This window comes from Henckelia pumila, chromosome 4 (genome assembly GCF_033568475.1).
Source record: "Henckelia pumila isolate YLH828 chromosome 4, ASM3356847v2, whole genome shotgun sequence".
Classification (NCBI taxonomy): Eukaryota; Viridiplantae; Streptophyta; class Magnoliopsida; order Lamiales; family Gesneriaceae; genus Henckelia; species Henckelia pumila.
Genome location: NC_133123.1, coordinates 140,310,522 through 140,332,022, shown reverse-complemented (window position 1 = coordinate 140,332,022; position 21,501 = coordinate 140,310,522). Strand labels below are relative to the sequence as shown.

Here is a 21,501-nt window from a genome sequence, read left to right as displayed (position 1 = left end):
GATTTCACGGTAATGCCCTTCGGATTGAAAAACGCTCCAGCAACATTTATGGATCTCAAGAATAGAGTGTTCAAACCATTTCTCGATAAATTTGTGGTAGTGTTTATCGACGACATTCTCGTATATTCACTGAGTGAGGAAGACCACAAAAAACACTTCCGTCTTACCCTTCAGGCACTTAGGGAAAAATAGTTGTATGCCAAATTCAAGAAATGTGAATTCTGGCTAAAAAGAGTCACGTTCTTGTGTCATATCATCTCAGAAGCTGGAATATCTATGGATCTCAAGAAAGTGAAAGCAATCTCTGATTGGCCTAGACCAAAGACGATGACTGAAATTCAAAGCTTTTTGGGGTTAGCGAGCTATTATAAAAAGTTTGTTCAGGGATTCTCTTCGATAGCTATACCTATCACAAAGATCACACAAAATAATCTAAGTTCAACTGGAACGAAGGGTGTGAGAAGAGATTTGAGACTCTAAAGGAGAGGCTTGTGTCTACACCTGTGTTAGTACAACCCGAGGAAGAAAAAGACTTCACCATTTATAGTGATGCATCTAAAGGAGGTTTAGGGTGAGTTATCATGAAATATGGAAGGGTAATTGCGTATGCTTCAAGGCAATTAAAATCATATGAGCAAAACTACCCAACTCATGATCTCGAATTGGCAGCCGTAGTGTTCGCCCTAAAAATTTGGAGACACTATCTCTACGGTTCCATGTGCGAGATACTCACAGACCATCAAAGTCTCAAGTATTTGTTCATGCAAAAGGAGTTAAACATGAGGTAGAGGATATGGATCTAACTTTTTGAAGGATTATGACTTGACCATTAGCTACCATCCAAGAAAGGCGAATAAGGTGGCTGACACCTTAAGTCAAAAGGATGTGAGTAAAGTAATCTTGGCTTCAGTTTCGATCCAACCGTGTCTTCGAGAAACAGTCAAACTAAAGCAAGATCGAGATCCCTTATTGAAAAAACTCAAGGAACAAGTCAAGGAAGGGAAGTAGCATGATTTACAGTCAGATGAGAAAGGAGTCTTATGGATGAAAGGACGATTGTGTATACCAGACATTGATAATATCCGTCAAGAAATAATTTTTGAAGCACAAAAATCAAAATTTTCAATCCACCCCAGCAGTACAAAAATGTATAGAGATTTAAATAAGAACTTCTGGTGGAACGAGATGAAGAGAGATCGATGTGGCGGAACTCGTCTCTAGGTGTCAAGTATGGCAAAAGGTCAAAGCAGAACACCAACGACCTGGAAGACTACTTCAACCCCTAAAAATCCCCGAGTGGAAATTAGAGCACATTTCCATGGACTTTGTAGTAGGTTTTCCAAAATCAAGAAAAATTCATGACGAAATTTGGGTAATTGTCGATAGACTCACAAAGTCGGCACACTTTATACCAGTTCGCATGAACTAAAACCTGGATAAGATGACTATGTTATACATGGACAATATAGTCAGACTACATGGATTCCAAGCAAGAATCTTGTCAGACAGAGACCCGAGGTTTGTGTCTCGTTTTTGGAAAAGTTTCCAAGAGGCTATGGGTACCAAGGTCACCCTCAATACGGCCTATCATCCTCAAACTGATGGTCAAACCGAGAGAACAATTCAAACTATTGAGGATATGTTGAGGGCATGCTGTCACAAACCGGCACCTTCACGCGCATTCCGGAATATTCTAAAGCATGGTGCATGATAGAGGTTGTATAAATTCTAGAAGTCTCTAAATTATTCATGTCATAAACTTGTGTAGAACTCTCTAGTATTCACTTGTACATATACACTTATATAGAATCATGTAGAAGGAAGCATCTAGAATTGTGTAGGAGCTAAAGATTCTGGAGAGTTAATCTCCACCGTCGGATCAAAATGATCTTGACCATTCATTGTAGGAAGCCACCACTATAAAAGGGTGGATACATCATTTGTAACTCACCAAGTTTGAAAGTAATACAAAAGCATTCTCCAAGATTTCTTGTATTCTTACTTAAACACTTGTACACACACTTGCGCAACAAAGGATGCTTTAATTTGCTAATACTCGCGAGGTGCAAAGTCAAGGAGCAAAGGCCGCACGTGATCCTAAAAGGGCTAAGTCCGTGACAAGAGTTTGTGATAATGTGCTCTAGACTTCAGCGGTAATTGGAACGAATACTTACCTTTAATTGAGTTCTCTTAAAATAACAGTTATCACAGCAGTATTGGGATGACACCATACGAGGCACTGTATGGAAAAAAAATGTTGATTGCCACTGTATTGAGATTCTCGAATTCTATTTTGATTTGTTTTAATTTATAATAATTTGAGAAGTTAATCGAATTACCTAGCTAGTGTTTTTATGGATTAATTTGGATAGAAAAATGTATAGAGTTTGATCGATAGGGTTTTGGGAAATTTTTCTCTCCTAATTTTGGGTATTACCCTTAGTGTAAGATCTCATTAACAGCAACCCTTAGTTTATGGATTAATTTGGATAGAAAAATGTATAGAGTTTGATCGATAGGGTTTTGGGAAATTTTTCTCTCCTAATTTTGGGTATTCACACAAGGGTTTTGTGCTTTTTTTTTAATTTCTCTCCCTTTTTGTGGTTTAATTTCTGTTTAATTATGATTTTAAAATATGTACTTTTTTCTTATCTTCTTTTGATGAATCTCTTTCATGTTTTCATTGTTACACATGATTCGGATTAGGGTTTTTTGGATTAAGGGTTTTGTGTGTTTTTTTTTTCTCTTCTTTTTTGTAGTTTTTGTTCATGATTTATGTTTTCGGAAAATATATACCATGTGTGTGTGTGTGAAGATACATTTGAGGGTTTTTGACAAAAGGGTTTTGTGTTTTTTTCTCTCCTTTTTTCATAATTAGAAAAATACCCTACACTATTTATTAATACCCCACACTAATTAAAATACACAAAATCTATAGCGAAAAACAAGAGTAATAATAATCAAATTATTAATACACACATTTTTATTCTTCGCCCACAAGTACTACGACAAAAATTGTGAGAAATCATGTGGATGTGTCTCGTCGCTGGCCGCCTTTTTTTAATTTTTTGCAGATTGTAAATAAAATCACTGAGATAAATATATAGACTTGTTCGTGTTTCTTCATAGAGCTTAAAGAAAAACATTAAAAAAACAAAATTTAAAAATAAACCTGTTTTTGTCCTTATTTAATTTATTAAAAAAATGTTGTACGTTATCTAACATTTAGTTATAAAAGATATATATATCAGTAGTAAAAAAACATAAAAATGCTACTAAATAAAGTAGAAACTACTTTATATATATTTGAGACAAACGAAAAAGAATAATTGAGAAGGAAGGAATGTAACTTGTAAGTTATTCAAATTAATAAAGCAATCAGTATTTTCATCGGATGATCATTACAACATTAAAATAAAATGGACACTGTAATAATCCAGTTAGATTAATATTAATGACTCGAATGTAGGTTTGGGTTATCAATTATCCTATGCGCAACCCATTATATACATTAAAAAAATTTCAAGATAAATAGTTTTAATTTTAATGTAATACAAAATAACAAAATAATATACAGTCTTTTAATAAAATTAAAAATATGCCAAATATAATGTAACTCTAGTATATATTTATGGAAATTTTTCCATATATTTTCTTGGCATGATATTTTTGGAAAATTAAATTAGCCGAAAACTTTAAAATTACCGTTTTACAACATGTTATTAATTTTAACACCATTTAAATTTTGTATAAAACTGTCAAATTAGGATTTGACATGCATAGAAATTAGATACCACGTAAACAAGCATAAAATATTTTATTCTACCGACAAACCAATTGTATATCGATAAATATAATACATGACTTTCATAAAATGCAATTTAAATTAATATAGTAATAACCATTTTCCAGTCATCGAGTAGGGTTCTGAGTCTTCTGACAAAAAAAAAAAGAAAAGAAAAAAGAAAAGACAAAACCCAAAAAAATGAAATATGGTGCACGAATTGACTAATAAAAAGACAAAACTAGAAAATTATGCATGTTACGAGACCAAAAACATAATTTTAATATATTATTTTATTGAACAAGGTAATTAAGTAAATATGTATATGCGTGGATTCTCGCTTGATAGAAAGTAGTTTGTGGTTTGAAAAATATTATTTGTGTCTATAAGTTTTTTTATATTTTCATTTTTCTTAGAACAATATGTGTTAGGGAGTGAATTTGAGATTGCTAATATCCTCCAGAACAAAGATTGGGAGAAGAGAAGAAGAATATGTGCACGTCATTAATAATATCATCAACGGCATGCTTTTAATGCACGCCGTTAATGTCGTGCCGCGAAAAATCACTTTTCTTGTAGTGAATGATCATAAACACAAGCATGTATCTAGAGGTAGCTTTTACTATAAACAAAGTATAACAATTACTACTCTAACAAACTATCTATATATTTATCAATCTCGTATCATTATTTTCCCCTCAGAAACACCTTGTTCTAAAGGTGAAAGTCTGAGTATGTGCTCCAAAAGTCACATGCTCATCCCAAGAAGTTTCTGCCAATAATAACTTGTGCCATTGAACCAATATTTGAGTAACGTGCATCTATGTCCCTTTGGTTTCTCTTCTTTTATGTCCCTAGTACTCCATTTTTTGTCCTATCAATATGTCAATGCTATTTATTAAATAAATGCATGTTATTGCATACTAATTTTTTATTTTCTGAAAATACCCATTTCCTATAATTTTATTATTATTTTGAACAAAAACAATTCAATTAAAGAAAACATCAAATATTAAATTAAAAAATTACCTAAACCTCATTATATTTTACGCAAAAATTTAAATTTTTTTGCATTGATTACGTGCAAAAATGTTCTAGTTTCAATTATATTTCATCTAAGATATCCACCGCGGAATCTTCAAGCAGAGTCTAATTAAAGACTTTCCATATACAAACTATATTATTTATTTAGTTAAAAAAAAAACCCTCAGATATGAAAAGTAATTAAATACCGCGGCGTAATAAATGGAAAAACATTCCGAACTTAAAAATTCTTACATAAACCCCAACCCTCTTTCCTTTCTATTCACGGCTTCTTCAGTCTCTCTTCTTTTGATCGTTTTTCTTCAAAATGACATATCCCACGAAGAAAACTTCTCCATCAAAGAAATTAAAGGTCAGTATATGATGATTCGGATAAGGGTTTTGGATTAAGGGTTTTGTGTTTTTTTTTATCTCCTTTTTTTCTTTGTAGTTTCTGTTTATGATTTGGAAATGTGTTTTTATCTTTTTATGAATCTATCTTTGATTTGTTTTCGAAAAATATATACCATGTGTGTGTGAAGATACATGTGAGGGTTTTTCACACAATGGTTTTGTGCTTTTTTTAATTTCTCTCCCTTTTTTGTCGTTTAATTTCTGTTTAATTATGATTTTGAAATGTACTTTTTCTTATCTTCTTTTGATGAATCTCTTTCATGTTTTCATTGTTACACATGATTCGGATTAAGGTTTTTGGATTAAGGGTTTGTGTGTTTTTTTTATCTCCTTTTTTGTAGTTTCGGTTTATGATTTGGAAATGTGTTTTTATCTTTGATTTGTTTTCGGAAAATATATACTACATGTGAGGGCTGAGGGCTTTTGACAAAAGGGTTTTGTGTTATTTTCTCTCTTTTTTTGTGGTTTAATTTCTGTTTATGATTTTGAAATGTACTTTTTTTATAATCTTTTGATGATGAATCTCTTTTATGTTTTCATTATTAGTACATTATATATATAACACAGAATCTCGAATTCTAGTTTGATTTGTTTTAATTTATCTCTTGTTTAATTTCTTGCACGTACAGAAATGGATTACCGAGGTACCGAGTCGGATGAGGCCGCAGCTTGGACACTGGTGTCGATAAAACACTCAAAGTTGGATAAAGAAACAGCGGAAAAGTTGCAAGAGATGAAAAGAATTGTGTCTCAAAAAGTCAAGGATGAATCCCGAGTGCCAACCTGCAGAATCATCAATGTTAATCCAAAAGAATCCCGAGGGAACCAATCCAGAATGATCATCAACAAACACAAAAGATCGAAATCCCAAACCAGAAAGAACAAGCTGGGTGTTGTTTCAAAACAGAAAAGATCCAAATCCAGGAAATCAAACCGGTCATCGACCGAGCCTGCTGGCCTAGTCGTCTTACCCGCACGGCCGCCGTTCCCCGAGCTGCAAGACTTGATAGGCTCGTGCGGCAGGCCTTTCCAAAAACTGATAACCAAGAGCGATGTGCAGAAACATCTCTCCAGATATATGCTTGCTTAATAATGGTCCATTCTTTGAAGCTCATTTGAAACCTATGCTCCATACGAATGTCGAATCAATCAAAGACGGGATACAGGTGACAGTATACGGGCCAGGCGGGAGAGGTTATGAAATGATGTTGAAAAATTAAAGGCACAACTTGGATCCGCTTCTGCGAGGATTATGTTCTGGAATCTTTCATCCATCATCGCGCGACGATTTGGATGTTTCGCCATAGCAACACAAACGGACTTTGTTTCGCAATAACTTGGAGCAATTAATGGATCGAACACGATGATATGTATAGAGGGAAGCTGATCACTGCTGAAGATTTTGCTAGAGCAGAGGAATTAATGGTGATGCGAACATCATAAAATGAATATCCAGGCGTAGGTTTTTTTTCGAGTTGTTGTTTTTCCTTTCTATTTTTTCTCATGCCTGTTTGTAGTAAGGGGCCTCCCTTATATACGCATTGACCCGGCCTCTTCCATGATTGCCCAGCATGGCCCAACTGACAACTGTTTTTGTGATGGGATAGTTGTCACGTAGGATTGACCCCCCGTAATACTAGGAAGAGCCCATACCGAGCCCATACTGTTACACCATGCTGCCTAATGATTTGATTTGCAGTAAGAGTCTGCCACACGTAAAGGAGGTATGGGCTTCCTTTTATATGAAATGACCCTGGGCCCACCGAGTATTACGGGCCCCTCGTTTCCGGGTATTTATCCTTGATACCTAGGCCCCTGAAGGAGCTCCTAGGTTCCCGGTTTATGAGATGACCCCGGGCCCATCACCCGGGACTTATCGGGATGACGCCGGGCTCCAGTCTTGCAAGCCGACCCCGGGCTCATCGTCCGGGCCTATCAGGATAACACCACACCTCCGGCAAATAGTCGGGCTAGAACCTGTTTTGCTGTCCCGAGAGATTAATATGGCCCTTCCCCGGTGGTCCTGTATGGTACACTGAGCTCCACGTCAGCCCTAAATGCTTCGTAGTACGCGTTGTCAGAGATCTTGTCAGAGGTCGCTTTAGCTTCCCAAGCACGCTTTGCGCATCTCTTCCGTTCAATTCAAAATAGACGGCTTAGATTGCCCAGACATTTTATTAATACTCCAGCACTTGTGCTTTCTCTTCACCTCCTCATTGCCTCCCCCACCCCCTGCACGATTGTCTCTGATTATCCGTCCTTCGCTTCCACTTCCGTCATTCGTCTCCTGCACACTTTCACTCGCCTCGTAATTACGTAAGTATTCTTTTTTCCTTCATATCTACTGGTACGTCCTCTACCTCTAGGGCGAATGCCAAAGGCTCGCCTAGAGACGAAGAGCCTAGCGGTGACTCGAGCGATGCTCGTTCCGCTTCGGCTCTTCCTTCCCGACCTCGCCTTTCTAGAAAAACTTCCCGCGCAAAACACTCCGTAGCCTCGTCCTCCAATGCGAGGGGAAGAGGAAAAGAGAAAGTGCAGAACCCCACCCCCCTTGCCTCCGTTCCGCCAACCCTAGGATGGTTCACCCATCTTCCCAGCACCTTATCGCAGGGGGCGGCGGAGGAATTGCGTGGCTCGGGAGAAATCCCCTTATCTTATACTTTGTTTCGCCCCTTATCAGGGAGCACACCCGATACCCCTCCGTCGGGTTGTCATACCTTTTTTCGGGATCAAATCCGTAGCGATCTTCGCTTTCCCATTCCTCATTTCTACCTGACAGTTGCCGACTTTTTCCGAGTTCCGGTTAACCAATTTCATCCGAACTCCTTCCGAATTATGGCATCCACCTACATTCTTTTCAAAATGCATAACTTAGCCATCACCCCCCTCATCTTTCACTACTTTTTCTCCTGCCGTTTTAACGAGGGGGCCTTTTCTTTGGCCGCTCAGCAGAATGCTCGCTTCCTTTCCGATATCCCTTCTTCCCTGAAGGGATTGAAAGAAAGGTACTTCTTTATCCGCCCCCCGGCCCCCTTCTCTTTTAGGACCGGGTTTTTGTCCAGCCTTCCCCCTCAACCTGAACTCCCTGAAAACTATAAGGTTGAGGAGCCCTACGTTCGCAGCCTGGCTTTAGTGGGCAACCAAAACTTCTCTTCCCCTGTCCTTTTAACGCATGAGAATATGATAGCTTACGGGTTGAGTACCCGGGTGGAAGATCCCCTTAACCAGGTGATCGACGCTTACGATGCTCCGGGAGCTCAACCTGGTAAGTTATGGTTCTCTTCCTGTCGTTTGTTTTGATTTGTTTGTTGCATCCTATCCCTAATATATTGTTTTCTTGTGGCAGATCCGTCGGACGTGATGAGGGAGGAGTTTGCCCAGCGAGCTATAGAAAGGCAGGCTGCCAAGGAGAAAACCAGGGCCTTAGCGGAAAGGCGGAAGAAAGCCAGGGAGGAGGAAAAGAGCCGTGATGCCTTCTCCGGCCCTCCACGCTTGCCTACCGCTGTATCCCTGCCTCCGATCCAGACTTCTCTCCCCCCTGCTTCTCTCTCACTCCTCCATGATGGGGCTTTGGCGGATATGGTACCAGCCTCCTCCCATATCTCCTCTCAGCCCAACCCACCTCTATCGGCTGAGGATTTGGAGGATGAAGTTCTGCTTTCCCAGCAAAAGAGGAAGGCTCTCCGGGACCCTGACATGATCATTCTGAGCGACTCGGAGGACGTTACTGCCCCTGTCCCTCCTTCTCCAACTCTCCCGGCTAAGCCTAACAGGTCTCTAGCCTCGAACTGGGACATCCCCTCGGCCAGCATGGAGCACATGGGGTGCGCCTGGGGGAACCGAGTAGATTCCTCTACCTGGAACTCTCGATTTCCCTTATTCCTGACAGGGACCACCTCTTCGAAGGCTGCAGTGGTCCAAAGTTTGCTTTCACCCGAGGAGAGAACATCTCTGTCGGTGCGGGGTGCTACCTCCAAGTTCTCCGAAGGCTTATCTCATGCCTATACGGTGAGTACGGGTCCAGTGTCCTATTTCTTTCCTTGCTTCCTTTGTCTCATCCCACTTTTGTCCTGTAGGGCCTATGCATGCTAGCCAGTGCTCTAGAGGAAACGACCTTCGTCCTCCACCGGGAAAGAGAAAAAACTCATTCTTTCGAGGAGCACATGGCCCAGCTTTGCCTTAACGCCGCCCGGCTGCAGGGGATGCATGATGCCTAGTTTGGTGCTCTGCGCTCGACACTGGAGAGTTCCTGGGTGGAAGCTACCCAGGCCCAAGAGGAATGGCAAAGAAAGCTGGCTGCCGCCCAAGAGATCCATCTAAAGGCGTCTCAGGCTCTTCAAAACCAACTGAGGGAAGCCCGAGAGGAGACTAACAAGGCTTTGACCTTATCGGATGCTGCCCGACGAGAGACGGAGATGCGTCAGGCTGTGATGGAGAAGATGCAGGCAGGGTTAATTGCCACGTGGATAGAGGCGGGCCTGTCTCGCCTACTAGCCGAGGATGCCGAATCATCTTTGGAGAAGCAGCTGATGACCGAGTCTCAGTGGAAGGAAGCTTTTCTGGCCTCAAAAGATTTCAAGAAGATGGTGATAGACCAATCCTTTGATTTCTTTGCTCAGGGCTTCGACCTATGTTCTGTGCAATACGAAGAGGCCGGGTTAAGTCAAGAAGGGGTCCCGGACATCCATCGAGCTATTGCATCCCTGCCCTCTTCTTCCATGACCGGGGAGGAGACATCTCCTGAAGAAAAGTAAAAATGATTGCCCGAGGCGTGTCCTTATCTCTTGTTTTAATACGTTTCTAGGGATATTTTGCTTTCTTTGTAAAAAAAACATTGAGTAATGAATATTCTTTCCCCTTTTTCGTTGTTTATTTGATTTTCTTTGGCTTTTTGTCACCTTGCATATTTGAATTCCCTGTTGAGTATCGGGATGTTGAATTACCCGGGTGTTTAGGTGTCAGGGTGGTAGGTCATCTTTGCATACCGGGTAGATCACCTAGATTCATATGGCTCGTGAATTACCACGGGCCTTTGCATACCTGGGCCCCTGAAATGACCCCGGGCTCATCGTCCGGGCCTATCAGGATAACACCACACCTCCGGCGAATAGTCGGGCTAGAACCTGTTTCGCTGTCCCGAGAGGCATAGCACTATAAGATAATCCTGAGCCACCGATGATGAGCTGCTTGTTCCATACATGGCCCATGTGTTACTACAGGCTTTTCTTTAAGTACCAGGGTAGTGGAACGCCTGGGTTTATGGTGCCAGGGTAGTGGATCGCCTGGGCTTATGGTGTCAGGGTAGTGGATCACCTGGGCTTTAAGGTGCCATGGGTTTGCCATGGTCTTTAAGTACCAGGGTAGTGGAACGCCTGGATTTATGGTGCCAGGGTAGTGGATCGCCTGGGCTTTAAGGTGCCATGGGCTTTAAGTATCAGGGTAGTGGAATGCCTGGGTTTATGGTGCCAGGGTAGTGGATCGCCTGGGCTTATGGTGCCAGGGTAGTGGATCACCTGGGCTTTAAGGTGCCATGGGTTTGCCATGGGCTTTAAGTACCAGGGTAGTGGAACGCCTGGGTTTATGGTGCCAGGGTAGTGGATCGCCTGGGCTTATGGTGCCAGGGTAGTGGATCACCTGGGCTTTAAGGTGTCATGGGTTTGCCATGGGCTTTAAGTACCAGGGTAGTGGAACGCCTGGGTTTATGGTGCCAGGGTAGTGGATCGCCTGGGCTTTAAGGTGCCCTGGGGTTGAAGTCTCAGGGTAGTGGAATGCCTGGGTTTGTGGTGCCAGGGAAGTGGATCGCCTGGGCTTATGGTGCCAGGGTAGTGGATCACCTGGGCTTTAAGGCTTGCCATGGGTTTGCCATGGGCTTTAAGTACCAGGGTAGTGGAACGCCTGGGTTTATGGTGCCAGGGTAGTGGATCGCCTGGGCTTATGGTGCCAGGGTAGTGGATCACCTGGGCTTTAAGGTGCCATGGGTTTGCCATGGGCTTTAAGTACCAGGGTAGTGGAACGCCTGGGTTTATGGTGTCAGGGTAGTGGATCGCCTGGGCTTTAAGGTGCCATGGGTTTGCCATGGGCTTTAAGTACATTTAAACAAAACACACATTTATTCACATAACAGCATGTAATACATATTACAACAAGTTTGCTTGTTTAAGAGTAATACAACTTGAGATGCAACGTGTTCCAAGGCCGCTTCAGGGTCTTACCTTGACTGTCTTCCAAGTACTAAGCCCTCTCCCCACCTTCCGAGTAATCTTGTAAGGAACTTCCCACTTTTCTTCTAACTTCTTCACATCCCTGCAGGGTTAACCTTTTTTAATACAAGATCTCCTATCTGGAATTCTCGAGGCTTGACTCCCCTGTTTAAAGCTTTCATCACCCTTCCCCTATAAGCCTCCATCCTTACAGCCGCCCTTTCTCGCTTCTCCTCTATCAAGTCAAACTCCTGTGCTCGGCTACTGGTTCCTTCCCCTTGATAAGCTTGTATTCGGGGAGAAGATTGCCCAATCTCCACTGGTAACACTGCTTCGGACCCATACACCAAGCCGAAAGGTGTTTCTCCTGTAGCTGTTTTCGGCGTAGTACGATAAGCCCACAACACCCCTGCAATTTCCTCCACCCAATTTTTATCCATGCCATAGAGTCTGGCCTGCAAAGACCGTAATATCGTTCGATTAGTTACTTCCGTCTGTCCATTACTCTGAGGATAAGCCACCGAGGTAAAGGCCTGCTGTATCTTCATCTCAGCACACCAATCCTTCATCTTCCGTCCCTGAAACATGCATGCCATTATCAGAAACTAAATTTACGAGGAACACCAAACCGACAAACAATATTTTTCCATATGATGTTTAACACAAATCTTCTGTAATTCTTGCAAGGGGCTCCGCCTCTACCCACTTAGAGAAGTAATCTACCGCAACTAGAAGGAACTTCTTCTACTTGGACCCTAGAGGAAAAGGTCCCACAATATCCAAGCCCCACTGGTCAAATGGGCAGGATGCCCATACTGCTTGCAACTCTGATGCCGGCTTATGAGAAAAATTTCCAAATCTTTGACATCCTTCGCAAACATTGACTACTTGACGGGCATCCTGCTGTAGAGTAGGCCACCAATACCCGGCTAATTGAGTACGCCGGGCTAGGCTCCACATTCCTCCGTGATCCCCACAACATCCTTCATGTATTTCTTGGAGCACATATTTCACCTCCTTCTCCTCCAGGCATCTTAGTAGTGGGCCCTGAAAGGATCTCCGATACAGACTCCCATTTAAAAGGGTAAAATGGGGTATCTGTCTTCTGACCTTTTGGGCTACTGCCCCATCTGAGGGAAGAGTCCCTGTCTGTAAATAGTTAATGAGAGGGGTCATCCAAGATTTCCCCTTTCCTTCCTGCTCTTCTTCCTCTATTGCCAACACCGACCCCACTTGTTGTATCACTTCCCGGCTGTTACCACTACTCCAGGAAGTAGCCATTTTGGCCAGAGCATCTGCCTCAGTATTATGTTCCCGGGGAATATGCTCTATGTTCTGTAGTGACCCTGCATGGAATCACCTACTAACTGGCAACTAATAGCATGCATTAAACTTAATACAGCAAAATACTTAACAGAGTAAAAACGTGCGAAAACATAATCCATAATTTACATATCAGCTTAATAATATAATCCAGGCTTAAATCTGTAGTGATACAACCATATCGAAATTCTTAAAAGTAAACATTATACAGCTAATAAATCGTGCTGTATAAAAACTTTCAAAGCTCCTGCTCCCTAGTCCTGCCTTGAACTACCAGCTCCGTCCATCCTGCGACCTGCCCCATGGAATAGGGTGTCCAAGATAACAACTAGGACGTGAGCGCTACGCCCAGTACATAGACATGAGTAAACATATGTATATAATGCATGCAACATGATGACTGGTACAGGGTCATCTGAAAAGTCATGCTCAGAACCGGCGCCATATGAGTGCTGCCACCGCACGGATCAACCTCTGGGTGCAACCACACTCGTCTAGTACACCAGAGTAGACAGACATAAATGCCCCCGCCGTCGCGGTACTCTCAGTGACAGACTATCGAGTATAGAGCTGAGCGGCTCTATAATCAGGTATAACAAGGTATAGGTTCAACGTGTATATGCACATGACATATGAGTATAGAAAACGGTAAATCATACATCATGCCATATAATAATGCCAAATAAATGCAACATATAAACATGTATACTCGCTGGCAATCTCAGTCAATGTGTACGTACCTCTAGGCTAGTTCAAGTATAATAGATCCTAGGTTCCAAGCCTATATTCAAAAGTTCACCGTATCACTACATAAATTCTATAAGCCTTAACTAAGCTAATAAGTACTCCCAAAACTTAAATAGATTCCCGGACCATACCTTCGTCCGTAGTTAGCCCTTTGGAGTCGCTAGTCCCGGATGACTATAACCACACCTTGGCTATTCCAGAACCTCTATTATAACCGATAGGGCCCTCAAGTGTATATCTCACACTATATAATAACTGAAGAAGGAAATGCGGGAAATTCGTATTTCAAAAACTGAAGCAAATGAGCCCTATTTATAGCCAAAATCTCGGCAACGATCGGAACCACCGATCTCGGGATCGAAGCTTCCGATTCCAGCTCATTCTGTGCATGTCCGACACGTCGGGATCGGAACCACCGTTCCGGGATCGGAACTTCCGATCGAACCCCTGATCAACACCTGTCAAAACTCACGGCTGAGTCATCGAGCATTGCTGGCTGGCTGAGATCGGAACCTCCGTTCCTGATCGGAACGTCCGATCTCCGTGCATCCGATCTGCTTCCGAAGTGGTCAGGATCGGAGCTTCCGAACTGGGATCGGAGCTTCCGATCTGGCCCAAAGTCAAAAGCCCAAATTCCTCTTCCGAAGTCCAATAACACTCCAAAATAGATCAATTACCAACCCTTAATCATGTTTAACATATTATTATCTTAAAATGGGTTCCGGGTTACTACATTCTCCCCACCTTTAGATATTTCGTCCGCGAAATAACATCTAAAGATAAATCAAGATAACAATATGAAACAACAAACCATGTCTTATTACAACAACGGTAATTACATCTTATATGGTAATCAAAAATACAAAGCAAACAACTCAGGATATTCTGCTCGCATACGACTCTCAGTTTCCCAAGTTGCTTCTTCAACGCCTCGGCGCTGCCACTGTACCATCACAAGTGGTATAGTCTTGTTCCGAAGAACTTTCTCCTTCCTGTCTAGGATACAGATTGGTCGTTCAACAAAAGACAGATCTGGCTCTAGCTGAATATCAGTAGACTGAATCACATGAGATTCATCAGCTATGTACTGTCGAAGCAACGACACATGAAAAACATTGTGTATACTGGAAAGAGATGGCGGTAAATCCAAACGATAAGAAACATCTCCGATCTTCTCCAGTATCTGGAAAGGCCCAATGTAACGAGGAGACAACTTGCCTTTCACACCAAATCTCATCACCTTCCTGAAAGGTGATACCCGGAGAAATACATATTCACCAGGCTCAAACTGAAGTGGCCTGCGGCGAATATTCGCATAACTGGCTTGTCTATCTTGAGCAACTTTGATCCTATGCTTGATCAAATCTACCTTGTCTACAATTTGCTGCACCAATTCAGGACCCTCGACTTGCCGTTCCCCGACTTCATCCCAGAATAACGGAGTACGACACCGTCGACCATACAATGCCTCGAAAGGTGACATATCAATACTACGATGATAACTGTTATTGTAGGCAAATTCAATCAAAGGTAACTGATCCTGCCAAGATAAGCCAAAGTCCATGACAGAAGAACGTAGCATATCCTCCAGCATACGAATAGTGCGTTCTGACTGCCCGTCAGTCTCCAGATGATACGCCGTGCTCAAACTCAGAGTGGTACCCAACGCCTGCTGAAAACTACCCCAAAAACGTGAAGTAAATCGCGGATCTCTATCACTGACAATACTCACTGAAATCCCATGTAATCACACAATCTCCTGGATATATAAGCGTGCCATGCGATCATAAGAATACTCTCGGTTATAAGGAATGAAATGTGCTGATTTCGTCAAACGGTCAACAACGACCCAGATAGCATCACACTGACGTGATGTCATAGGTAAGTGGGTGACAAAATCCATAGTTACGTGCTCCCACTTTCATTCGGGAATCTCAAGATTCTGCAGTAATCCACCTGGTCGTCGATGTTCAGCCTTGACCTGTTGACAAACCAAACATCTCGAAACAAATTGATACACACTTCGCTTCATCCCCTTCCACCAGAATCTAGTTCGCAAGTCCTTATACATTTTCATACTTCCAGGATGAACTGATAATCGAATCCTGTGAGCTTGAGATAGAATATCATTCCTGAGCTCCGCAACATTAGGTACAACCACTCTATTGGATAGGCACAATAAACCATCTGCCTGAAAATGGAATCCAGATGTATTAACTCCATTGGCTAGACGTGCTAATCGCTGAGTCTTAACATCAGATATCTGAGCATCTCTAATCCGAGAATACAATGCTGGCTCAGATAGAATAGTATACAAACGAATCTCATTCCTTCCTTTCTTGTGCTTGAGCGTAAAACTTAATGAACAACACTCTTGAATCATATGAGATATTTTATTAGTCTGAAGTGCAGACAGTCTCACCTGCCGACTCAAGGCATCAGCAGTAAGATTAGCAGAACCTGGATGATATTTGATTTCACAATCATAATCCTTCAGGAGATCCATCCAGCGTCTCTGTCGCATATTCAACTCTGCCTGAGTGAATAAATACTTCAAACTCTTGTGATCCGTAAATATCTCAAATTTCTCGCCATAAAGATAATGTCTCCAAATCTTGAGCGCAAATACAATGGCGGCTAACTCGAGATCATGCACTGGATAATTACTCTCATGCAACTTCAACTGTCGAGAAGCATAGGCAATAACATGTCCATGCTGTGTCAAAACACATCCTAACCCCTGACCAGAGGCATCAGTATAGACAACATAACCTCCTGATCCAGAAGGTAGAGCTAGCACAGGTGCAATAGTAAGACGTCTACGCAGCTCGTGAAATGACTCCTCACAATCCGAGGACCAAATGAAGGCAACATCTTTCCGTGTAAGCTGAGTCAAAGGCCTGGCCAACTGTGAAAAATTCTCGATGAACCGACGGTAATATCCCGCTAGACCCAAGAAACTACGAATCTCAGCAACCGTCGTCGGACGAGACCAGTTCAGCACTGCCTCTATCTTACTAGGATCAACAGATATCCCTTCACTTGAAATCACATGACCGAGAAATACTACCCGATCAAGCCAGAATTCACACTTGCTTAATTTCGCATATAGCTGCTTATCTCGTAACGTCTGTAGAACAATCCTCAAATGCTGTGCATGCTCATCCTTGTCATGAGAATAAACAAGAATATCATCTATAAAGACGATGACAAATCTATCCAGATAATCTCGAAATATCTGATTCATCAGATTCATAAAGACTGCCGGTGCATTCGTCAAACCGAATGGCATCACCAGAAACTCATAATGCCCGTATCTGGTCCTGAAAGCAGTCGTAGATATATCTGAGTCTCGTACCCGCATCTGATGGTATCCATATCTCAGATCTATCTTAGAATAAACAGAAGTACCCTGTAGTTGATCGAACAGATCATCAATCCGCGGCAAAGGATACTTATTCTTGATGGTGACACGATTCAACTGCCTGTAATCAATACATAATCGCATCGATCCATCCTTCTTTTTGACAAACAAAACAGGTGCTCCCCACGGAGAAACACTCGGATGAATATATCCCTTATCAAGCAGATCCTGTAACTGCTGTTTCAATTCCCTCATCTCTGACGGTGCCAGACGATAAGGTGCTCGGGATATAGGCGTAGTTCCTGGTACTAGATCAATACCAAATTCAACCTCTCGAACCGGAGGAAAACCAGGAATCTCATCAGGGAATACGTCAGGAAACTCGCTGACAACCGGTAGCTGATCAATACCCGTACTACTCATGGACATATCAACTGCATAGATGAGGTAGCCCTCCCCACCTGACTCCAAGACATGACATGCCTTCAGAGCCGAAACAAGTGGCATCGGAGGTCGCGCACCCTCACCATAAAAGTACCAACTATCACCCTCAACGGGATGAAACTGTACCAGACGCTGATAACAATCCACAGTAGCGTGATACAAAGTCAGCATATCTATTCCCAAGATACAGTCAAAATCCGTCATCGCTAATATCATCAAATTAGCCGATAACACATTACCCTCAAACTCCAGAAGGCAACCCATCACTAGACACTTAGTTACTATCTCTTGCTCCAACGGAGTAGATACAACTAAATCCATATCTAATGATACATAAGGTAATCTATGTCTCTTAACGAAGCGACTAGAAATAAAGGAATGCGATGCTCCAGTATCAATTAATACAAGTGCAGGAATACCACATAACAAGAAGTTACCTGCTAACATACGATCGCTTCCCTCAGTAGCCTGCTCCTGAGACAGAGCAAACACCTGCCCTTGAGTCTGGGGACGATAACCAGAAGAACTCTGTGGTGCTGGCTGCTGACGTGGAAAAATAGAAGCTTGAGATCCAACCTGGGATCCCGATCCACTAGCAGAACCCATACGCTGAGGACAATCTCTCCGCAGATGTCCCTGCTGACCACAAATATAACACGCCCCAGTAGCTCTCCGACATGAAGCTGCAGGATGCTTCCCTCCACAGTGACTACAAAACTCCTCCTTCTTCTTCTTCTTCTTCCCAAAATGGAATATACCTTGTGAACCACGAGATCCAGATGAAGTAGTAGGAGTAGAAGAAGACGTAGGTCCAGATTGCACAACAGATTGAGCTCGAGGCTCAAAAGATCCACTACACTGTGCTGTCATCATCAACTGTGCCCGCCTGTTGCTGGTCTTCACAAGACGGAAACGGTTCACCAAAGTCTCATAAGATACTGGGTCATCACAGACAACAACCTGTGAGTAGATATCTTGGTTCAGACCTTGTAGAAAAAGATCATACTTCGATGCATCACTCTCATTAATATGAGGACTGAAAGGTAGCATATCAAAAAATCGTTGCTGATATTGATCAATAGTCATTTATCCTTGCCTCAGAGTAAGCAACTTTATCGATCGTGCTTGGCGAACAGGTGGAGAAAAATACAGTTTCTGGAACTGCTCACAGAAATCTCCTCAAGTCACCTGTCCTCTCTCAGTACGTGCCTGATCAGCTTTGGCTACAAAACTCCTCCTTCTTCTTCTTCTTCTTCCCAAAGCGGAACATACCTCGTGAACCACGAGATCCAGATGAAGTAGTAGGAGTAGAAGAAGACGTAGGTACAGATGGCACAACAGATTGAGCTCGAGGCTCAACAAATCCACTAGGCTGTGCTGGCATCATCAACTGTCCACGCCTGTTGCTGGTCTCCACAAGACGGCAACGATTCACCAAAGTCTCATAAGACACCGGGTCATCACAGACGACAACCTGAGAGTAGATATCTTGGTTCAGGCCTTGTAGAAAGATATCATATTTCGACGCATCACTCTCATTGATATGAGGACTGAAAGGTAGCAGATCAAAAAATCGCTGTTGATACTGATCAATAGTCATTGATCCTTGCCTCAAAGTAAGCAACTCCATAGATCGTGCTTGGCGAACAGCCGGAGGAAAATATAATTTCTGAAACTCCCGACAGAAATCCCCCCAAGTCACCTGTCCTCTCTCAGTACGTGCCTGAGCAACCTTGGCATCCCACCAAAAACGTGCTCTATCCTCTAGAACGAATTCTAGAACTTCCAATTTCTGCTCCTCAGTACACTCGAAAGCTCGGAACGTGCTCTCAAGTTTAGACATCCAGCTTCTAGCTTGTTCAGGATTCTCGCCTCCCACTAAGGGTTTCGGTCCTACCTGCATAAACTTATTAATAGAGTAGCGACATCTACCCTCATGAGAACGATGTTGATCATCCTGATGATGATGGCGACGATGATGATGACCACCTCCCTGGCCAACACTACCATGACTCTCGTCAGCCATATCCTGAAAAGAATTGCACATTAAAATCCCAAATGCGCAAGAATTACTCAAGACTAAACTAAATCCCAAGTACTAATCCCAAAATCTATGCATACTCTGATACCAAAAATGTAGTGACCCTGCATGGAATCACCTACTAACTGGCAACTAATAGCATGCATTAAACTTAATACAGCAAAATACTTAACAGAGTAAAAACGTGCGGAAACATAATCCATAATTTACATATCAGCTTAATAATATAATCCAGGCTTAAATCTGTAGTGATACAACCATATCGAAATTCTTAAAAGTAAACATTATACAGCTAATAAATCGTGCTGTATAAAAACTTTCAAAGCTCCTGCTCCCTAGTCCTGCCTTGAACTACCAGCTCCGTCCATCCTGCGACCTGCCCCATGGAATAGGGTGTCCAAGATAACAACTAGGACGTGAGCGCTACGTCCAGTACATAGACATGAGTAAACATATGTATATAATGCATGCAACATGATGACTGGTACAGGGTCATCTGAAAAGTCATGCTCAGAACCGGCGCCATATGAGTGCTGCCACCGCACGGATCAACCTCTGGGTGCAACCACACTCGTCTAGTACACCAGAGTAGACAGACATAAATGCCCCCGCCGTCGCGGTACTCTCAGTGACAGACTATCGAGTATAGAGCTGAGCGGCTCTATAATCAGGTATAACAAGGTATAGGTTCAACGTGTATATGCACATGACATATGAGTATAGAAAACGGTAAATCATACATCATGCCATATAATAATGCCAAATAAATGCAACATATAAACATGTATACTCGCTGGCAATCTCAGTCAATGTGTACGTACCTCTAGGCTAGTTCAAGTATAATAGATCCTAGGTTCCAAGCCTATATTCAAAAGTTCACCGTATCACTACATAAATTCTATAAGCCTTAACTAAGCTAATAAGTACTCCCAAAACTTAAATAGATTCCCGGACCATACCTTCGTCCGTAGTTAGCCCTTTGGAGTCGCTAGTCCCGGATGACTATAACCACACCTTGGCTATTCCAGAACCTCTATTATAACCGATAGGGCCCTCAAGTGTATATCTCACACTATATAACTGAAGAAGGAAATGCGGGAATTCGTATTTCAAAACTGAAGCAAATGAGCCCTATTTATAGCCAAAATATCGGCAACGATCGGAACCACCGATCTCGGGATCGGAGCTTCCGATTCCAGCTCATTCTGTGCATGTCCGACATGTCGGGATCGGAACCACCGTTCCGGGATCGGAACTTCCGATCGAACCCCTGATCAACACCTGTCAAAACTCACGGCTGAGTCATCGAGCATTGCTGGCTGGATGAGATCGGAACCTCCGTTCCTGATCGGAACGTCCGATCTCCGTGCATCCGATCTGCTTCCGAAGTGGTCAGGATCGGAGCTTCCGAACTGGGATCGGAGCTTTCGATCTGGCCCAAAGTCAAAAGCCCAAATTCCTCTTCCGAAGTCCAATAACACTCCAAAATAGATCAATTACCAACCCTTAATCATGTTTAACATATTATTATCTTAAAATGGGTTCCGGGTTACTACATGTTCCAACTGGAGAAATCACTTCCCTGCTTCTTGACCAGTTCCATGTACTCTCGCAACCTTTCTTCCTTAACACTGAACACTCCTGTAATTGCTGCACTACCAGCTGGGAATCGGAGTAAATAATTACATGCTCCGCTCCCGCTTCTCGAGCCAACTTTAAACCCGTCGCGACTGCCTCGTACTCTGCCTCATTGTTGGACTTGAAAGTGTGCAACCTCATGGCTATCCGGGTTTTCTCCTGCGTGGGAGAGATCAGAACCACACCTACCCCACTTCCTTCCGAGCTGCTAGCCCCGTCCATAAACACCCTCCATACTTCTTCCTGGCCGAAAGTAAGAATCTCTGTCAAGAAATCGGACAGAGCCTGCGCCTTGATAGCAACCCGGGGTTGATATTCGATGTCATACTCCCCTAGCTCCACCGCCCATTTGACCAGTCTACCCGAAGTATCTGGATGAGTCATCACCCGGCCTAGCAAACTGTTAGTTAAGACCGCGATTGGGTGAGACAGGAAGTACGGTCTAAGCTTCCGGGCTGTAAGGATGAGTGCAAGAGCCATCTTTTCTATATCACCATACCTAGTTTCTGGTCCTTTCAAGGCA

At 42.7% G+C, this 21,501-nt stretch overlaps 1 protein-coding gene across 1 annotated transcript; it reads right to left on the bottom strand.

Annotated features, from left to right (window-relative positions):
• Window positions 1–12,165: 12,165 nt before the first annotated feature.
• On the bottom strand, window positions 12,166–21,458 carry LOC140861899 (uncharacterized). Its single transcript, XM_073264903.1, has 2 exons — window positions 20,897–21,458; window positions 12,166–12,767 (listed from the first exon to the last, which is right to left on the bottom strand). Exons 1-2 carry the CDS (start codon window positions 21,456–21,458, stop codon window positions 12,166–12,168), a joined length of 1,164 nt encoding a protein of 387 aa, XP_073121004.1.
• Window positions 21,459–21,501: the final 43 nt, after the last annotated feature.